The 21,266-nt window shown below is 43.3% G+C and overlaps 1 protein-coding gene across 4 annotated transcripts in view; it reads right to left on the minus strand.

Moving 5' to 3' along the window:
* Positions 1-1,316: 1,316 nt before the first annotated feature.
* PPP3CC (protein phosphatase 3 catalytic subunit gamma) overlaps positions 1,317-21,266 on the minus strand; it is a 68,128-nt gene continuing 48,178 nt past the window's right edge. The window contains exons 5-15 of one of the 4 annotated variants that reach the window (XM_087938667.1): positions 20,971-21,116; positions 19,797-19,936; positions 19,092-19,169; positions 18,908-19,002; positions 15,552-15,677; positions 13,001-13,078; positions 11,808-11,834; positions 10,720-10,801; positions 9,124-9,221; positions 4,627-4,656; positions 1,317-1,525 (exon numbers count right to left, since the gene is read on the minus strand). In XM_087938667.1, coding sequence (XP_087794793.1) covers positions 1,350-1,525; positions 4,627-4,656; positions 9,124-9,221; positions 10,720-10,801; positions 11,808-11,834; positions 13,001-13,078; positions 15,552-15,677; positions 18,908-19,002; positions 19,092-19,169; positions 19,797-19,936; positions 20,971-21,116 — 1,076 coding nt within the window. In that variant the 3' untranslated portion in view covers positions 1,317-1,349. The remainder of the gene's footprint in view (positions 1,526-4,626; positions 4,657-9,123; positions 9,222-10,719; positions 10,802-11,807; positions 11,835-13,000; positions 13,079-15,551; positions 15,678-18,907; positions 19,003-19,091; positions 19,170-19,796; positions 19,937-20,970; positions 21,117-21,266) is intronic. The other 3 variants (XM_026714885.2, XM_087938668.1, XM_026714886.2) reach the window with 3 other exon arrangements.

The raw sequence follows: 21,266 nt of genomic DNA on the forward strand, positions 1-21,266 counted from the left end.
TCGGTTGTGAATTCAGAACTTTACACAATTTCTTCTCCCTAGACGTCACAGAGTTCATTCATTCATGCTGAACCTGCAAAGCAGGAGGCCCTCGTGTAGACAAGGCAGATTATATATTGTGCTGGATATACTACCGTGGAGCCACTGTAGTGCAGCTTGTGGGATGTGTTGGAGGTGGTGAGAAGGGCCAAATGTCCCTTCCCAATTTACATTAAGATAGTGACTGCTAAACAATCTCGCGAGGCTGTTTGTGGTTCAGAGAAACCATATTCTAATCCCTTAGGGGTGATGTGGATGCAAGTCAAACGGGGCCTAAACGTATAGAAAATAGTAGCAGCCCAGCTGGATTAGATCCCAAGAGTGACGCTTTCGGATGAATGGAGATCCCTGAATCACATTCCTCAAGACCGACCTAATCATGGTTTATTCCAAGAACTTTTCTCTAGTGAAATTGGGATTTCTGAAGGAAAAGCAATGGGTACGTTTGAAGAGATGGCGGAGGAAAAAGGAGGAATGGAACAACATGCCACAGACAACTCGCTGAGGCCAACTCGCCACGGGACAAGAGTTACACTAACATCAGTTGAATAGAATTATTAAAGAAAGGATGCCAAAGAAGATTTGTGACAAAAATTATTATTATTAAAAAAAAAAGATGATTTTAAATAATGGAATTGTTGAATTGTCCTGTGGCAAATTGGCCATGGAAGTTGTCATAGACCCGGAAAAGGGAAGATTCCCATGACAAATACCTAGCAATTTGTTCTGTGCTGGGTTTTCTGCATTTACCTCTGAATTTACCTCTGACGCAGGGTTCCATGTAGGAAAAGGTTTACCAATTGCCCTAAGCAGCCTGCCTTTTAATGGAAGTCAAGTGCTGGACCATCAGATGTGGTGAGAAACAGAAGGAGGATTAAAAGAACAAAAAAGGAACAACCAATGTCCAAATGGAAGATGCCACTTTAAAAAAAAAAATGCTAACTTAAAATGATTCCAATAAATCAGATACGTTAGTTGGCTGCTTTGGCTTCCTTTCCCTCCCACCCTCACCAACACAGGATCCTTCCCTCTTGGCAGGGATACCTATCTGTACAGAACACTTTATATATATATATATATGTACTAGATTTTAGACCCACCCTAAATTAAACAAAAGAAGATGACTTTATATATTGAACATAAAATTTAAAAAACTTACAAAATGGTCACCTCTCTTACAGAATGGATGCAAACTGGATTATGGATGTGCCTCCTGGCTAAGTTGATTTCTCCCCCACCCCCAAACCCCCCCTTTCATAATAAATAAATAGAATTCATTAAGTTTTGGATGCTTTAGTGATATGGAACTGTTACTGGGCTTTCTTCCCTGTCCCATTCTTGTCCGCAGAGTTTGTTGAGGTTAAATTCACTGGACCGTCAGGATGCTTGGAATCCTTGCGGGGCGGCATGCGCTCGTTGACGCGATCCAGGCCTCTGGCTTCTTCGAAGCTGCGGATCTTGTGTTGCGGCGAAAATCCACGGATGGCTACAGGGGAGGGAAAAGAGGCAATTGGAGGCATTTGCGAAGTAGGCCGTTGACTTGTAAACGCTCGCTCCTCTGCTGTCAGGCAGAGGTTGTGTGTGTAGAGCATGCGTCTGACTTCTTCATTCACTGCACTACCGTGTTTCTGGCAGCCTAGAAGCCATGTGAGATAATTCCCCCTCAAAATATATATATATATATGTTTCCACATTTTGGCTTCCAATAGCAACAGCACTTATATACCGCTTCATATTGCTTTACAACCTTCTCTAAGCGGTTTACAGAGTCAGAATCAACTGACTTTTTGTCATCTTTAACGCTTCAAAAATCTGTAGGTTAGGATCAAGGGGCAAAATGACTAAGAAAAAAAATGCATAAGTGTGTTTCAAGAGATTCCTCTCCAACCGCTTTCATCTCTGATTTTTTAAAAAAAACAAATGTTTGTCTGTAGCCTAAATAATTTTTAGGCAAAAACTGTTAATGAAGGCAATCCCGCCCCCTTAATAAAACTTCAAACCTAATCTGGAAAAAACAATTTAGGAAGTCAGACAGATGCTCAACAATGGTGCCGTGAAAGTAACAGCATTCTTTTCAAAGCTGGGAAAACATAAAATCAAAATCACTGAGTGCTAAATCAAAAGTCATAGTCTTCAGCACAGCAGAACACTACACACACACACACATATACACACACAGATTTAAAAAAAACAAAACACCGCACCACAAAAAGGGGGAAATGAACCAATCTTTGAATGAAAAAGTCTTGCATGACCATGAACTGGATTGCAGAGAAAAGCCTCAGGCACGTATGGCCAAAACCTCTTCGCCCACTTGGCACAGCCTTACATTTTCTATCAAACCCAGGGCTGAGCATAAAAATCTTCTTTTGCCGGTAGTGTGAGAAACAACAGAGAACTAGCTAGGTACTCCGTGAGCTCTTTTGCTGCAAAGTTTGTAACCTGATTTTTTTTGCCATGCATTGAAAATGACCCAGCAATGCAATTTGATGGATTCGGTATTTCTGTTAAAAAAGGCTTGTCCAGTGGCAATACTTAGGAGAACAGCAAAGACCAGGTTCTCTAGACTTCTTCTGAAACTCTGCTTACTTCTTTGAGGGTCTTCTGAATAGAACGAGTTTGGCAAGAAGAGAAACAGCAAATACATTCAGTGGCCTCACTGTCTCAGGAGAGGTTAATTAGATGTCCCAAATTCTGGGGCACACATCTAGCATCTACGAAACACGGGCTTAAATGCCCAATTCAATTCTGAATTGGACTCAATTCTGGCATTTCCTGTGTAAAGACTATGGAACTACATACCTGGAGATTGGTAACTCATTGTCAGTTTGAGGAGATAATGCAAGGCCAAATAAATGTTCGCTTTCAGGTTAAGGTTTCAGGTTTTCTCTAATGACTACGTCACTCTCCCGATCATCTGAAGAAATCAGAACAACAGAATTCCAAACAGAGTTGGAAGGGACCTTGTAGGTGATTTAGTCCAACCCCCTGCCCAAGCAGGAGACCCTACACGATTTCCAACTGATGGCAACTGATGAAGCACCTACAACTTCTGCAGGCAACTTCTGTTCCATGGGTTGATGGTTCTCACTGCCAGAAAATTCCTCCTTATTTCCATCCATTATTCCTTGTTTGGCCTTCGGGTGCCTTGGAAAATAGCTTGACTCCTTCCTCTCTTCCAAATATTGGAAAACTGCTATCCTGTTTCCCCTGGTCCTTCTCTTCCTTAGACTAGCCATGCCCAGTTCCTGCAACCGTTCTTCATCTGTTTTAGCCTCCGGTCCCCTAATGCTGGAGCACTTTGAAAAGCAGGAAAGATCTTTCTAGAAGGGTGTGTGTGTGTGTGTGTGTGTGTGTTTCACATTTTGCAACTGGAAGGTGGGAAGGACAGCAGGAAGCCTTGGGGAAGCAAACCAATCCAACCTCTCCGCACAAGACCTTGAAAAACAGTATTTTTGGTGGGTAAATAATCAGAATTTAGGAGCTACTTGAAAAAGGTACAAAACTTATCTAGGCTTTACTGGAAAAAAAAAACCCTGAGGTGTTACAAATGGGCTGCCCTGAGTAATATTGCAGTCCACGGGGTCTTTGTAGATGTGCACTCCCATACTTTACGTTAGAAGCCATCCCGAGGTGGCTCATAAAAACTGATGCTGCTGATATTCCAGCTGGTGAATTACAGATCCTTAGCACGGGCCTATTCCTTTCCCAATGCAGCACTGCTGTCCTCTGAGAAGCCCTAAGATCAGTACAGGTAGTCATCAAATTATAATAGTGCATTTCGTGACCGTTCAAAGTTACAACAGCACTGGAAGAAAAGTGTCCGTTTTTCACACTTATGACAGTTGCAGCACCCCCACACCGGCATGGGGATCAAAATCCAGAGGCTTGGCAACCAGGACATATTTTCATGATGGTTGCAGTGTCCCAGAGTCGCATGATCAACTTTGGTGGCCTTCTGACAGGCAAAATCAGCGGGGAATTAACTTAAATGACTGCAATGATTTACTTAACAACTGTGACAAAGAAAAGTTGGGGCAAAACTCCGTTGATAAATGTCTCACTTAGCAGCGTCAATTTTGGCCTCCACTGTGACCGCCAGTCAAGGCCTACCTATATAGAATAGCTTTCCACGGGGCTGCAAAGGCTTGCTCTGAACAAAATTGAGGAACCAAAATACGGACTCTCACACCACTGCAGCTCTTGAGGCAGCCGTTCTGCTCCCCAGAACTCCAAGGTAAGTCAGCCCGTCGAAGGAGTCATAGGGCAGAGACAACAAAATGCCTTTGGGCTCTTACTGAGATGGAGCTGCTCTCTAATTCTGGTGATGCAAGAATATAGTGGGGGGTTTTTTTGTGTGTGGGTGTGTGTATAATGCTGACAATAAAACTCTTGGATGAGGGTTTAAAAAAAAAAAGATTAGCAAACACACAAACCATCTTGGAAAGTGGGGTGGGTAAAAAAAAAAGAAAGAAGAAGATTTAGCAAATACACAAACCATCTTGGGTAGGGGTGTGGGGTAAAAAAAAAAGAAAGAAAGAAAGATTTAGCAAACACACAAACCATCTTGCAAGATTCTAGCCATACCTTCCCGTGCCTCTACTGCTTCTACTGTGGCTGTAATACAGAAGGAACAGTGGCATGCAAAAATAAAGACAGAAAAGCGTGAGTGAACTTAACATCACTTATGGTTGCTTATGAGACTTAGAAACCCGCCCGATACCCAACGAGAGGTAGAAGGGTGATGATAACCCGGGCGGCAGAGAAGGATGGCAAGAGGGCCAAGAGGTGAAAGGGCTCTGGAGAGGTTAAAGGTCACGGTGTCGGCAGATCGGAAAATGGCTCCGCTGAGTTTCAAAGGGGAGCGGACTCTAACCATTGGCTTGGAATCAACTTCTGGGTGCTAACACGCGCCCCCATTTTTCGCACTGCAGCGTTTCGCAGATAACCCCTGCACATCGCGGTACTGAAACTAAGCAACCTCTCTTGAAAAAGTTTCTACATGAAAGGGGTGCTTGTTTCAGATGGAGTTAGACTGTTTATTGTATCAGGACTAGGGATGTGTCAACCCTGAAGCTGACCTGGTCAGAGCCATTTTGAGGCTTCGGCGTTGCCACACTGGAGCGGAGGGGATAGGGAGCGGGGAATAGAGAGAGCTGGGGTTTTGTAGCCAAAACAAAATACTTTCCCCTGGGAATCAAGGACACTCCCACATGTGGTCAGAGAGAGAGAGAGAGAGAGAGAGAGAGAGGAGGAGTGATGTTACCAAGCAACCAGACGGCACCTTGATTGGACCACATGACTGACTGATTGGGGAAAGGGAAAAACTTTTACTTTTAATGAGGTGAAAACCGCGGAAACCTTCAGAGTCAGTTTTCTCCAGAACTGGCCCAATATAATATATCCAATAAAGCTATTCTTTGAGGAATCTACCCACCTCGGAGTTTCGTTTGCTTTGGGTGTATTACTTGGATCCCTGACAGGATATTCCAAAGGGAAGGACAGCGGCAATTAAACCTGAAGCCTTTTCCTACAATTAAAGGGGACCCCGGGGCTGTTGGAGATGGTCCTTCCACTCCTTACAACCCGCTTCCGATAGCAAATGTTAACATGGATCCACCTGATTTCCAAAATGGATACGAGTACTGAGCAGTAATCCTGAGTGTGAATAGAGGTAGTCCTTGAGGTAAAAACAAGATCCATCCTGTCATTTAACTCAAATTTGTACGTAAGTCAGAATGTCTAGGGAGATTCTCTGTCATCCAGGTTACAGTTGTCCCAAAGGTGTTTTTTTCAAGAGGCCACTGGACTTTGTGTTTCTTCGAAGACGTCTTCATCCAAGAAACTTCTTCAGCCTGGATGGTGGGAAATGGAAGGATTTATATTGCAGAAGGCAAATGACCAGCTGCCTGCAAGGAGTATAAATCCTTCCATTTCTTAACATCCAGCCAGAGCTGAAACAGCTTCTTAGATGAGAAGCGAAACCTCTTCAAAGAAAAACAAGAAAGTTCAGTGGCCTCTTGAAAAAGCACCTTTGGGATGTAAGTCAGAACTCGTACCTGGAAAACAAGACTGCCTATTATTAAAACTGGCATTCTCCTACCTTGAACTGATGGGACTACCAAAGCCATGCAATCTTCTCATAAACCTCTGAAAACAAGCGGCATCTTGAAAAGCTTCAGGGGTTCATAAAAAACATTGGGCAGCTTCAGCGGTTTGTCTGCTTGAGGAAGGAGAACGCTCTCCGCCATTTTGAGTAAAAGGAAGCCTGTCTGTAAATAGGAGTTGCCCAATATTTGGATGTTCTTCACCCAAGGACTGCCTGAAATGATTCTCAACTTTTGCCAATCATAAGCATACACCACCTCTTTATAGCTTCATGCCAACGAAAGCATTCTGAAACTATTTTCTTCATTTTCACAATGTGGTCTGCTTTTTTTTTTTTTTTTTGCCAGGGGTCTATCTGACAGTATACCTGTCTAGTATCCTTCAAAATGGCCCCAGAAACAAAAGAAGAACCATCCATGGTGGGCACCCTCACTATGGTTCTTTAAAAGATCAGGGCCTTTTCCTGGGCTTTCTTGGACAAAAGGAGCAACGAATCTTAAAGAGCAACTTGCTACTCTTTTGGATACTCTTATTATAACATCCTTTCTTCACATGATATGAGGATGTAATCAATCACTGTTCATGGTATAACTAAGAAGTCATCTGATGTTAACAGGAAGGAGATAAAGCTGGTTTGAAACAAGAGTTCAAATGCTGGCAGTAGGAAAGGATTAACATGCCGCCTTACAGTTATATGGAATTACTACAGGTCATTTCCTGGTGCAAACCAGCCAATGCTGCCCATTAATCTATAATATCTCACTGTGAGATCAGGTAGTGATTTCAGTAACAAATTAATGTAATGTGACACTTTTTAGTAAGTTGGTATTTTTACATGTAACTGTTATAGAAGAACACATCTATATTTGTGTGTGTGTGTGTGTTTGTGTGAGAAAGATAGAGAGAGGGAGGGAGAGAGAAGGAGGGAGAGAGAGAAATATAATCCATTGTCAGGATAACAGCATCAGCCAAGATTTGTACACAATCTATTTTCACTTAGAAGAAAAGAGGAGACAAAATAGGAGTTTGCAATATTATATGTGAAGTGGAAATTTAGATTCAGAAGGCTTTTTCCCCTCTCACTTTTTCCAACAAAGCTGAAAGTTGGTAGATTAAGGACAAGTATGTACATATAGCTCCTGTCTCAACACATCCAGTGGACATCAAAACGTGCACTTTTAGATTATTGCTATCAAATGCTAGGAGAGAAATACTGTTCTTATGTTCTTTTGTACGCTTCCAGGTGACATTTGTTCAGTTACAGTGGGAATGTAATATTGGACTAGAGAGAATTTGGATGGAGCGAATCTCATATTTGTTCTTAATGAAAATAATTTGCCAAAATGTCAAATTTTCTTGAATTCCACATAACGCAAGCAATTTGTTTTTATTGGAATATCTAGATTAAGCCATACATACTACAATGCTTCTCAAAGGAAGCCTTCTTTAGAACAAGGAGGGTAAATTGAGGCAATGTTTGTGGTTTTACTGACTGATCCGAGCTACCAAGAGTGAGCAACATATGGTTTGGTATAGAGAAGTACAGAAATTCAACAACTATTATATAAACCTCAGCTAAGCCCTGATGAAGAGGAGTGAGTGAGAAATAAAATTGCTCTGCCTTGGTCCTCTGTAGAATTCTTTCTCTCCCTTCTTAAAGAATCTCTGCCAGAATTTCAAGATTCTGTTATTTTAGCTTTAACCAACAGTGGAATCCCAACATTTCATGGGGTGCCTGTTTCCTGACCAGGTTCTACCTGGAAAGCCTGACACCCTTCACATGTTGGCACATAGCAACTTCCATCATCCTTCCTTATTGCCTATATTAGTTGTAGCTGATCGAAGAAGAATGTGATTTGGAGGGCCACAGGTTAATTTAATCTGGGTGGTCACATTCATTATTTTTATGCAAGCCATCCCGAGTCCCCTTTTGGGATGAATTGAAGAAAAATAAAAGTAAAGAAGTCCCTGTGGATTTTACTCCACTAGTCATGACTGACTTTAGGGAGTGATACTCATCCCCATTTCAAGGGCATCGAGCCCACGCTGTCTGAAGACATTTCCTTGGATGTGGCCAGCATGTCGTCACAGGGTGCTGTTACCATCCCAACAAAACGGTACCTATTTATCTACTTGTCAGCCCCTGAGTTTCAGATAGCTGGTTGAATTGGAAATTCAACTGGACATCCAAATATCTTCCATTCCTGCTCAAAACATTGTTCTGTATAACCTAACTTTAACTAGCCTTTAACTAACTACCTCCTCTTCATCCTAGGGCACGCAGGGAGGAACGGAGAAGGGAGCAATGTGAGTTACGGGGGTTACGGGGGAGAAAAGGGCCCTGATTCCCTTCATTAACTGCAGCTGGGAAAACAGGATTTTAAAAGGGCGTTTGCGCACAGCACCTTGCTGGGAGCAAAGTGTGAATTATTTTGATTTTGTCAAGACTTATCTGACTTCTGGCATCCTCCCAACTGTGTGTGTTTCATTATCTTTTGAAGCCTGCAATTCCTTATCCTGCCCTGTCTCGTTAATTGCTGCAGCGTGGTTTGTGTTGGTTTTTATTTATAATGTATATGTACTTTGGGTTCAGACTGAATTTCTTCCCTTTAAACAACTGTTCTTGGGAGAGTTTTTTCTCCGGCCGATGATAATTGGACGTTGGGGGCCAAGTTGGAGGCAATAAAGGGACTTTTACCTACTTTTGTGGCTTTGTTGCTTTTGTGCCACATCCCAGGTCATCACACACTATCTTGAAACACCAGATTTGGGAACCTTGGATATGCTAGACAAACGATTGGTGACCCTTGCAATTCATCTTATTATTGTGATGGGAAGGGAAAAGCAGCACTGTGGGAAAACCACAATAACTTCCTGCTGCAAAATCCAGCGGCTTTCTTAAGGCATGTTCAGAAGCTAAATTTCCATTGCTATCCTTCGTATCCCACAACAGGGCTTCACTTTTTGTATACTTACCTGTCTGTAGAGTCTGCTTCCCCCCTGAGAGGACCCCCAGGGGCAGAGTACCTGTGGGAGTCAGGCCTTTGAGTGTCAGCACGCTCTCACTCTCCTCTCTGAAAACAGAAAGCAACGGGACCAATTTATACACGAGCAAACAGTTAAAAGCACACTAGTTTTTTAGGACCCTGGCCCTTGAAATTCTGGAGGACAGGGTTCCCAACCTCAGCAACTTTGAGGTGTCTGGATTTTTTATTTCTTGTAATTCTTAGCCACAGTGGCGCAGTATTTAGAGTCGGTGATGGTATTCAAAAAATTTTTATTCACGGTTCTGTGGGTATGGCTTGGTGGGTGTGGCATGGCGGGTATGGCAGGGGAAGGATACTGTAAAATCTCCATTCCTTCCCCATTACTGGGGGAAGGTTACCACTGGTTCTCCAAATTACTCAAAATTTCCGTTACTGGTTCTCCAGAACTGGTCAGAACCTGCTGAATACCACCTCTGGTTAGAGTGCAGTACAGCAGGCTACTTCGGCTGACTGCCGGCTGCCTGCAATTTGGCAGTTCAAACCTCACCAGGCTCCAGGTTGACTCAGCCTTCCGTCCTTCCGAGGTTGGTAAAAATGAGGACCCAGATTATTGGGGGCAAGAGGCTGACACTGTAAAACCGCTTAGAGAGGGCTGTAAAGCACCGAGAAGCGGTATATAAGTCTCAGTGCTATTACTATTAGCGGCAGCCATGCTGGCTGGGAAATTTGGAGAACTGAAATCCAACCATCTCAAAGTAGATGAGAGTAGCAATAGAGCCTTTCTTTGAGGGAGATAGGTGGTTTAGAAATATAAAAGAAACAAACAAATAAATATGCTAGCTAGGCTTGGAAAACATCTCTGTAAAGAGAATACCTAAATACCCAGCCAAAAGGACAAGATCCCTGATGTCGATTAATTACATACGATCAGAAGGTGATCAGAGGGTACCATCAAATGTTATTATGCCGCCATGTTGCCAACCTCCGCTTTAACCAGTGTGTGGAATCAAGCAATTTAACCTTTTTGGCTCTACCTAGATCAGAGGTCTCAACACTTGACAGCTTTAAGACTCGTGGACTTCAACTCCCAGAATTCCTCCTCCAGTCATGTGAGCTCAGGAATTCTGGGAATTGAAGTCCACAAGTCTTAAAGTTGCCAAGTTTGAAGACCCTTAACCTAGATGCAAGACTGCACATCCACCCTGCTTTTGAGTCCAAGCCAAAAAAAAAAAAGGTGGGACAAATTGGATACATGGGACAAAGAAACAGCTGATACTTCATAAAAGCTGCATTATCGGAGATGCTTTTTTGAAGTATTCAATTGTTGTTTTTTTTAAAAAACCCTCAACTATCTGGATAAGATACGTCTTGGGAAAATGTTTCCAGAAAGAAGGACCCGCACAGTTGATCTATATAACCCACCTTCGTGCTTGAGGATTTCCAACCCTTCAAAACTCTTTTGTACTTTTCCCAAATGGAAAAGCTCTCTGAGCTGTGCTGATACAACAGAGGCAGTCTGGCAAAACGATAAAGCAGCTTTTATCCTCCCTTTCTAACCAAGATTCCCAAGAAAGAGCAAGCTTACCGAAGAACTGAAAAGACTCGTGCCATCTTCCCAATGGCCCTGATCTTATTCCGGATGATCTCTTTACGGGCAGTTGTGCCTCCTTGGGAAAGAAGAATCAAAAATGTTTTTTTTTTTTAAAAAAGGATGAAGTACAAATCATGCTTTATAGGCTCAGTTGATGCCAATAGGCAGCATCTACCTGATTCTAGAAAAGAGAACCTTACAGCTAAAATTGCGTTAGTCGGTTACGGAAAAGTCATGATCAGAATGGAAAGGAGAGCGAAGTGACCGACAAGGCGACGTACAGAAAAAGGTCCAAAAATGGGAGGAGAAATGACCACGAGAAGAAATATGCCAAGTGTTATTCCAAGCAGCAGACCTCTCCGCTTCCCACCAGTGGGTCTGGCCACACAACACAAGGGAAGTTAACAGCCACAGAGACACAGCTTGGCAATGCGAGGGACACAATGACAAGACCGAGTGAAGGTGAAAAGGATTCTGGGCTGGTGCTTGCAGAAGGGAGAACGGTCACACAAGCACTCTCTTCAGATGCAGAAGAGGAAGAGCTAGAACTTTTGCAACCTCGTTCGCGCCCTCGTTTCCCGTGGCATCTTAGGGAAAAGCCCCTCTCCCTCTTACTACACAGACCAAACATCGATCAAAAAGAATGAAGAGACTTCGGGGGACGGGGGGGCAGATGGGGTCCGACTACAAACCGAATGGCAATGGCATCTTCTCTGAACCAAGATCTTATTTTGCTTGTTGGTTGTCACCCAACTAGGCATTAAGAACAGGACAAGCCAAACTGGAGATCTGACATGCACCGATGGATCCAGCCATGCATAAGGTGGCTGCATTCAAAAGTCAAGAGAAATGTGACCCCCCCAAACACACACTGTTCACGTCCCTGAAGGAACAAAACAGGGTTAAAAAAAAAGGAGGAACAACGACAAAACAAACGCACCACGTTCATGTTAAAACTGAAGAGGGGGGGGAGGGGGAAATGGCGAGATTGTCCAACTAGTCAGCTATTCAAAATCCACTCCAAGGAAGTCTGGTGGCACAGGCAGTGAGAATTAAGCTTTTAGCAAATTCTAGCTGGGTACCTTTCGGATAGCTTGAAATGTAGTTATCTTCAGGGAGAAGAGACACCAAGTATACAAGGAGATGAAGACAGAGATAGAAGAAACAAATTTAATTTCCATGGGAGGGAGCGAAGAACATTTAAAAAAAAAAAGAAACCCTGCAATGGGGCAAGGGAGCAGTTTTCTTTTGCACTTCTGTCAAGAGCTCATCTAGTTAAGTCTTCCTCTCTTTTACTAAAGACCTTATTTGCCAAACTCTGGATGGCAATCGACTTGACTTCTGCTTTCCACACATTATTACGTTAAGTATTAGTAAGGGCCCAAAAGATGAGGTTGGTTTTATTCTTGAAGAGTACGCAGAAATGACAGATAAAGCTTTCTCGTGATCAATACTTTCTCATGGTCAACAATCTTTTCCATCCGTTAGCAGCATTCCAACTCGACAATGTTTACGTTCCCAACAAAATGTTTTTGGGTTACACCAGGCTGTCAAGTGCTCCCAATTGTCTTTTGGAAGAGCCAAAACAAGTTCCCAGAACAATCCGCAATTTTGCCAGGCATGCAACTTAAAGACATATATTTTTGCAACTTAACACACATATTTTGCTTAAATTGTCTTTAGGCATGGACGGGATAGTCTTCATTAACTGTAAACTTCATGGTCCCATCCTGGCCCAGGATACTTCTGGAGTCAATTTGCACTTTTTTATTAAAAGAAAAAAAAGGCACGTAAAAGATGGCTGCAGGTGATAAGCGCCCTTTGTCTTAAATATGACATTGATTGGACCAGATGTTGATGACTATCTGATCGAGTCAATGTCATTCTCAACTTCTCCTGGGAACAGGAATGGGAGCCATGCACGGGAGGAGCAGTGAGCGTTCAATCTTTCTACCTCGAACAAGCTTCTTCTGTTTAAGTCTCCCTTTCCATTTTCACAATGTTGATACAAAGAGCAAGCAATTGCTGACAGGTCAAAGATGAAGCCACGATAGTAGAGTGGTGGATAGGGAGGAGAAGGGTTAGTAGCCCAAAGAAATAAACTGTCTGTAAACCAGCTGAAGAGAAGATATAGCAAGCTTAATTTATGAATGGAAAAGATGGCAACAAAAATGGTGTTAAAAGGCTGCCTATTCGATATGTAGGATCCCACTCTCTCCCGATTTACTTGAAACCACTCCTCAAGTCCCTGAAAATGTCACAAAAGGGCTGTTACCGTCCAAAGATTCATCTCCGTCTGAAATCAGCTCATCGTCGGAGCAGATGTTGAGAATGTTCACCAGCATCTCTGTAACTGCAGGGAGTAGAGAGAAAAAGTGATGAAGTAGCAGCAACATCTAACGGTTGCTGGATCTAAGTCCCAAAGGTCTTTGCTTGCTTACTAAGGTATGGAATTTGTTGGCCAAGCGTGAGGAGACACACAAGCAAAAAGGGATTTGTCTCCTGTGCATAAGCTCTCAGTGTACGCACAACAATTATCACCGTAAGATGCATTCATCATAAAACATTAGATACAACACTTATTGATAGTTGTGGAGACTAAGCAATTAAACTTAAATCACACCAGGATACTAAGTAAGTAATATAAATAAAGTAGCTTTAATATTAATGAAAAAATAACCCATCTGATCTGCTTGGGCTAAGTCGAATGGTATACATCAGAGGTCTCCAAACTTGGCAACTTTAAGACTTGTGGACTTCAACTCCCAGAGTTGAAATCCACAAGTCTTAAAGTTGCCAAGTTTGGAGACCCCTGGTATACAAAATCAGTCCACCTAAGAGGAGGTCAATGGGACCCATACAATGCATTTAGATGAAGCCGCCTCCTCAAGGAGCAGCCTTCTACTGGGAATGAGATCAGCAATAAGCTCTTGATACTTCAAAAAGCGATCCAAATTGAGTTATTCCATAAGGCCTTTGAAAGCTGAAATCGCCTCCTGTGGATGATGTCAATGGCTGGCTGAACAACAATTAAATCCATTTTAAACTTTATAAAAGTTGTAGATTTATTATGCTTTTATCTCATACTGCCTTTTGGGGGGTGGGGTACATTATTGTGGTCATAAACCGCCAGGAATGCTTTGGTCTTGGGGGGATACATAATGAGGTAACTATGGTGGAAAACCGAAGCCGCGTTCTTTCTGAGCAAATCAAATAGCCTTTCAAAATTGAATTGCATTCACGGTGTAGGAAGCAAGCAATGTAATCAGCTAAGAAGCCCTCTGTGAGCCAGGCAAGCTCTTGGATCGCATGACCGTTTGGATGCAGGGATGGCTGCAACTCTGAGGAACAGTCCCAAGCTCTCCTCACTGAGCACGGTCGTAACTTTGATTGGGTTGCTGAGTGTTCTGGCCCTCTGAAGTGAACTCAAAGATTCCTTTATTAGGAGCGCCAACAGCCCCGGCAAAAAAATTCTCTCTTACCGCAGGCTAACGTCCGTCTGTCCGTCCGTCCAGAAGATGAATAATTGTCTGCCACATCTATTCATCTCCACCCCCTGCCTTTTATCCCCAGAGCTACGGTGGGGCCTCACTAGCAGCGGTGGCTCTTCCTTCCCAAGGACAGGCCCATAGGTTTCCACTGCTCTCCTCTCCTCTCCTCTGCCTTCTGTGCATCCACGCATCAGGCACTGGACCCCAGCTTTTCCTCTTCTTCCTCATCAGCCACCTCAGACCTGAGGGATGTTGACTCTCCATCTGAGAGCTGAGAGAGAGACAGAGCCCAGGCTCTGTCTCTCTCTCTGTCTCTCTCTCTGCCAGCTCTATTCCCTCTTCCCCCTCGGAGCTCTCAGGTTGCCTTAATGCAGATCCTGACTCCCATGGAGGGACTGGCAGCCGATGGGCTGCAACACTGAGCAACTGGTTGTAACCAGGGACTACTAGTTATTTTTAAGTTGGACTGATACAGTACCAAATTTGATTTTCATTTAATCTCGTCTATCAGAAGATGAAATTGGACAACTCCAGTATGGTGTTTGGTGGCACTCCTTAAACATAAGATGCCCCAGGATCTGTGTTAGGTGATGTTATTCTTGAAGTAAGCTCTTCCTTGTGTTTCTCACAGGTTGTAGGCTTTTGAACTACATGGGGCTTTGTGTTGAACTGGCAATTAAAGACATTCTGTAACTTTTAAAACTGTGGAGTTTTAAGGATATTGAAAGTGGCAACCAACTATAGCGCCTTTAAAAGACTGTCAAAAGGCTTTGCAATGGTTATTACTCTTTCAAGTCTCATAATCCCCACGGAAGTGCATTCTCTCTCTCTCTCTCTCACACACACACACACACTCACACACACACTAAGATGTAGGAATACTATCAATGTCTGTTAAGACTACAACATGACTTTGAGGAATCAGAACCAAGTCTATGGAATGACGACTACATTAGCGCCAGAAGAAAGGGTATCTTAAGGAAAAAAACAGCAAGAAAAGAATAGCTTAAACAAATAAACTTTGATTATTGAAGAACAGAAGCCTTTAAGAGTTGTGCCTACTTTCTCAACAAAAAATATTTAATCAAAATTATTTTCCAGAACCAACAGAAAATGCTGATTTTGTTCAATACTGTTTTTCAAACTGTTACAATTTTAATCTAAATTTCCCACTACAGTAATACTAGCCAGTAGCCTGGTTATTTTTTTAAAGGTTAAGTTGCTCTGAAAACAAGACTTTGCATAGTTTCATCAAAATAGAATGTCTTAGTAAGCACAACCCTAGAAGACAGCAACACGGTCTACATCTATCCCAGGCAACTGTTCATCCCTTACCCTTTTCTCCTACAAAAGGCAGAGACCATGTGAAAACATCCATGAAATTTGGAAGCCAGTATGGGTGCGGAGAGCAGTTGAACTGTCTGATATTCATGACATTATTTTCGTATTTTAAAACAGCAGCTGGAATAAAACAACACAGGATGAGGGCTGATTTCGTACCTCCCTTCCAAGGTTTACAGACCTCCGAAAATACAGTTCTGTTGTTAGGTAAGGCATCTATTAAACAAAAGGAAACATCCACAACTCAAGACAAAAATGTATCTTTGCTCGAGGCCAACTACTGAAAACTGGAAAAGAAGAAGAGTAATGCCACGTCCAAACGTATTTTAGTGTTCTCTGTTATGAGCACTGGCCTTATGTGCTCTCTTCTGCTAACCCACGGGCGTCAAACTCGCTGCGTCACGTTGATGTCCCATGACGTTCCACCCATTCGTGGAGCTGGGGTGGGCGTGGCCTGTGCGCGAGGCATCTGGCCTGCAGGCCGCCATTTTTGACACCCTTGTTCTAACCTGACTGCAAGGAGTCATTCTCTTCATTTCTCAAGGGCGGTGTTGTGGTTCGCCGGCAGCAGGTGCGGATGGCAGAGCTCTCGGACAGCGAGGATAAAAGGGAACCGGTCAGGGAGTCTGGCGAGGACTCGGACGAGGGTCCTGCGCCTGATGCAGGGATGGGGCCAGGACTATAGGAGAGTGGGGTGCTGCCACCCGAGTCTTCGGAGCCTGACAACAGTGAAGCAGAGGACCCCGGGGAGCCTGTGCCCAGCGTGCATGTGCGCAGGGCTGCTCGAAGGAGAGAGCAGCTGAAGCAGCAAGAGCGACTCAGGAGTAAGGCTGGAAGGGGACTGCCTCTCCCATAAGGGATGTGCTCTTTGCAGGAAGCAAAGAAGTTCTTTAGACGCTGAGTCCTCACTGAAGCCCTAACTCTGGTTTGTTTTTGAAACTTCTGTCGGTGGATATTTAATCAGTAATTAGTCTTCTGTTCTTGCCAGCCCTTTCGCAACCTTGAAAAGGCTTGCTTTTATCTCGGACAATTAGGTTTAAATGACTCTTGGCTGGGAATGCCAAGAATTCCCAGCGCCATATTAAAAAAGGTTTGCTTTTATACCCAGTTTGTGTTTGTTTAATTTGAACAAGGCTTGAGTCAGAACAGGCAGAGATTAAATGTAACCCTTGACTTATCTGGTGACCACATGGCACTGAAAATGTGACTTAGGACCGTTTTTCACACTCGGGACTGTTGGCAGCATTCCCACGGACACGTGATCAAAACTCAGAGGCTTGGCAACTGACTCATATTTATGACGGGTTCAGTGTCCGAGGGTTGCATGGTCCCCTTCTCTGACCTTCTGACAAGCAAACTCAATAGGGAAGCCAGATTCACTTAAGAACTGGGTTACTAACTTGATAAACTGCAGCGATTCATTTAACAATTGTGGCTAAGAACAGTTGTAAAATGGGGCAAAATTCACTTCACACACATTTCACCTAGCAGCAGAAATGTTGGGTTCAATTGTGGTCGTATGTCAAGGACTTACTAGTTTTACAAGACTGATTGTTCAGATCAACTGAATGTATTACCAACTAATTCTTCATTCGGACACAATAGGTCCTAACTAGTTGAACAGCAAAAAAAACTGATTTCTATCTCCTCTTTATGGCCATATAAGAGAACAGGGTGCACAGAGGCCATATTAGAGAATAGGGGTACACAAATACCAAAACCATTAACCCCAAATTTAGAACTCCGTCTGGATAAGGACACGCACTTCCACAGGAACAGCATCCAATGGATTCTGACATTTAGTTAATATTTGTTAATCAGATTTGCTTTTCTAACTGTTCCAAAGAAATTCAGAGGTGTTTTTTTTTTTAAACTGTCCTCGCATCAACCTTGTGAAACGAGGCTACTTGTATAATGTCGGCCGAGTGTGAACAAACAACTCCCTCTTCCACCGTCTAAAATCTTCCTGTGGTTACATAAATTCTGCATATGGCCAGGAGAACTGGGAACGAAACTCCATCCCAAAACATCAAATTTGGTTCATTCAGCCTGACAGGGAAGTCAAACCGGGCCAGCAGAATGTGGCAAGTTCACAACTATGGCAGACCAAGCTCAGGATCAGAGAAGATGCTGTCTAGTTGGAACAAAAAGCACCCGAGAGTGAAAACTGAAACTATTTAGGACAGGAGTCTCCAACCTTGGCAGCTTTAAGGCTTGTGGACTTCAACTCCCAGAGTTCCTCGGCCAAAATTTCTGCTGCTGAGCAAGACATCTGTTAAACGAGTTTTCCCCATTTTATGACATTACTTGCCATGGTTAAGTGAATCCCTGCAGTTGTTCACTTAGTAACATGATTAAGTGAAACTGGCTTCTTCATTGACTTTACTTGTCAGAAGGTTGCAAAAGGGGGCCCACTGCAACGGTCATAAACATGAGTCAGTGGCCAAGCTGCTGGTTTTTGACCACGTGACGCCACAACGGTCATAAGAGTGAAAAACGGTCATCGGTCACTTTTTTCTCAGGGCCTTGTTACTTGGAACAGTCACTAAATGAAGTGTTGTAAGTCAAGGACTGCCTTTATTCCATTCTCCTCTTTCATGATAAGTCTTCAGGCTGGGGAGAATTCCAACAATGGGAAAAGAGAAAGAAGAAACAGACCCTTTTATACTTTTCTAATATAGAATGAACATCTGGTCACAACCTTCCCAGCCAAGCAAAAAACAAGTAAAGATATTGTACCATTTCCCCAAAAATTAGATCTACCCTGAGAGTAAGCCCTAGCTTGGTTTTTACATATGTGCCCAATATAAGCCCTAATTAAGACCCCACCCACTCCAGAGTGCACAGGTAAAAATTAAGCTAGGGTGGGGAGGGGTGGGGGAGGGGGAGCTGCACTGCTACTTATCTTCGGACAGTTGTAGCCAGGCCTTGCACACCCCGACACCTGCCTCGCTGGCCCCTTTCTTCTGCAGCCAGCAAGGCTGGCAAGGCTTTCCTGAAGGCCTCTGTAGCTGAGAACAAAGAAGCTATGGATCGATCCAGAGCTCTGGTATCGTTTGCAGAGGCCTTCAGGAAGGAGGCCTTGCCGGCTGCAGGAGAAGAAATTTCTGAAGGCCTCTGACAGCAAAAAGGAGGCTGGTGTGTGTGTGTGTGTGTGTGTGTGTGATGCGCGCAAGTGAGGTTAGTCAGTGGATGACATCCCCCCAAAATAAGACCTGGTGCCTTTTTTGGTGGTTAAAAAAAATATGACAGGCTCTTATTTTCAGGGAAACACAGGTACTTTTTTTTTTTTAAGAGAAATTTACAAAAAATTTAACTTAGGCACTCCTCACATACATTCAACAGCTTACCCTTGTTATTATAGACGTCTAGGTAATTTGGTGCAGAAAAGATGGTGATGAGCGATGGAAAACCTGTGGTTTGACTCTTTCTGTACATTCGGTACCTGGAAAAACAGGCAAAGGCTGAGCAGGCTGTTTTTATAAAACACCTTAACCAAGAAAGTTGTTAAAACATAACTTGGTATGAACCTACCCGGCATCCTGGGCTTCGTGTGCTCGAATCACGGATAACAAATTATTGTTTTGCAAAAATTCACAAATTGCAGGGTAACTGAAAGAGAAGGTTTTAGAGACGCGTTAGTGTGTGATAAAATAACCAATGATCTTTAATAAGAAGCTACCTGTGAATTTACACATATGGGCTATATTGCACAGCAATTCAGATCAAAATGTTCCCGGATGAAATGTCAAACAGGTTCTGGGAAAGTTAAGAAGAAAAAAAAGGCCAACGCAAAAGAAACACACAAGCCAACATTTTTTTTCATCTCAGGAGCTTCATCCGAAGTATTGTTGTCAAATAGTAGATATAAGAGTAGGTCTGTTTGCAAATTATAACTTATAAGAAGATAAGTAACAAGTTCTTCGCTATTTTCTTTGATTTACATATGGATGATTAACTTTATCCAGCAGCAAAGAATTTAGCATGTGGGGAAAACAATACAGTTATGCCAAATGCTGCATTCTAGTTAATTATAATATAATGACCTGACAAACATTGACAGATATGATCAGGCTGCCACTCCTCAAACGTCCGGAAAAGGGACATTTCTCACAAAAATATTGAAGGAACTTAAAGGCTGACTGGACAGGGTCCTTGAATGTGGCTGAGGTTCCGAAAACCCAGAGGACTGGGCCATTCTCTTTTCAGTTTAGAAATGTTGCTCGAACGCTGCCTCACCTGTAGAAATAGGAGCAGCCTCGAACAGTGTTGTGAGTAAAGTGTTCCAGGGTCTTCTCGTTGCCATAATCTTCTGATGGATCAGACCAGAGTAGGTCGCACATTGGACCAAAGGCTGGAGGCTCCTTAAACCTGTCTAACTGAAAAGACAAATACGGCCAAAAAAAAAAGAAAAAAGAAAAAAAAAAGGGGGGGTGATTGTGAATGCAAATCTCTAAGACGGAAAGGACGTATTCTGAAGGCATGCAGAACAGGCCAGGGGCAGAAAAGGTTATCTAGAAAATAGCACAGTCCCTTATGACAAGAGTTCCCCAATGTTTCTGATTTTGTGGGAGGGGGAGAGGGAGAGGGGAATGGCACATGCGCCTGTCGCCTGCACAAATGGAGTGTGTGTGTGTGTGTGTGTGTGTGTGTGTGTGTGCACGCGCTCGCCCGTTGCTCGTGCAAGGAAGGATGTGCTGGCATTCGCCCCACTGTTTCGGGCAGCCCGGTTTTAAACAGATCAGGGCCCGGCAGTGGTCCATGGCCTGGGCGCTGGGGACCCCCGCATTCTGGGATATTTTGGAAATAAACATCTAACATGTGATCCATACTGATTTCCATGGGAGGAATATCTACTCTGTGGAAAGGAGGCTTAAGCGATGGAAAGTCATTTAAAATAAAATCAAGAGAAAAACCGTTTTGCTTAATAGTTTCTCTGAAAGGGTTACAAATAAATTTCTTTTCAAAACTGCTCACTTCGGTATTGAGGGAGAAGAGGTGCCACTGGTTGGTGGCTGAATATAATATATATACGCTATATAATCTTGTTTGCAAGTTTTAGGGAGCTTCAAAAGAAAAGTTTTGAATTTCTGGACTGGTAATTTTGCAAAATAATCTGTGAGTAAAACCCAAAGGTTGTAAAAACGACTGTTGGTGGAATTTAAATCCAAAGAAATTTAGCCTGACCGGCTAAAAAACAGAGGAGCTATCAATAAAGCAGTCTAGTTAAGCCAAGACTGGATAGAAGAACTGGCGGCGGGTGTGTGTGTGTGTGTGTGTCTTCAGTTTTTCTATTCAGTCTATAGCCAAGCAGAGCTGAATATATCCCCTGCCTGGATCCTGTCAACACCACTCTGGAGAAATACCCATTTAATGGGCTGGAAGGCGGAAAGAGCGAAGAAAGGCCACTTACTCTCCTAATGTCATCTAGACATGTGATTTCAGGAGAGAGCCCACCGTGCACACACAGAAACTGTTGGTTCAAGAGGGCCGCGAGAGGAAGACAGTCGAATGTATCCATGCACGCATCATATACCCGCTCTGAGTACTTGATTCGACCTGCAGCAAGAAAGAAGTGAGGGGGGAAAAATGCAGCTGTTATAAAGGCTGCGGGTTTGCAAAATTTTGGCACAGACAACAGCTGATCTACAGACCAAAAGGCTTCTTCGGGGCGAAAGCTGGAAACAGAATTGTTGTGGCCTGTCGGCC

This window comes from Pseudonaja textilis, chromosome 9 (genome assembly GCF_049901715.1).
Source record: "Pseudonaja textilis isolate UNSWEBS1 chromosome 9, rPseTex1.2, whole genome shotgun sequence".
Taxonomy (NCBI): Eukaryota; Metazoa; Chordata; class Lepidosauria; order Squamata; family Elapidae; genus Pseudonaja; species Pseudonaja textilis.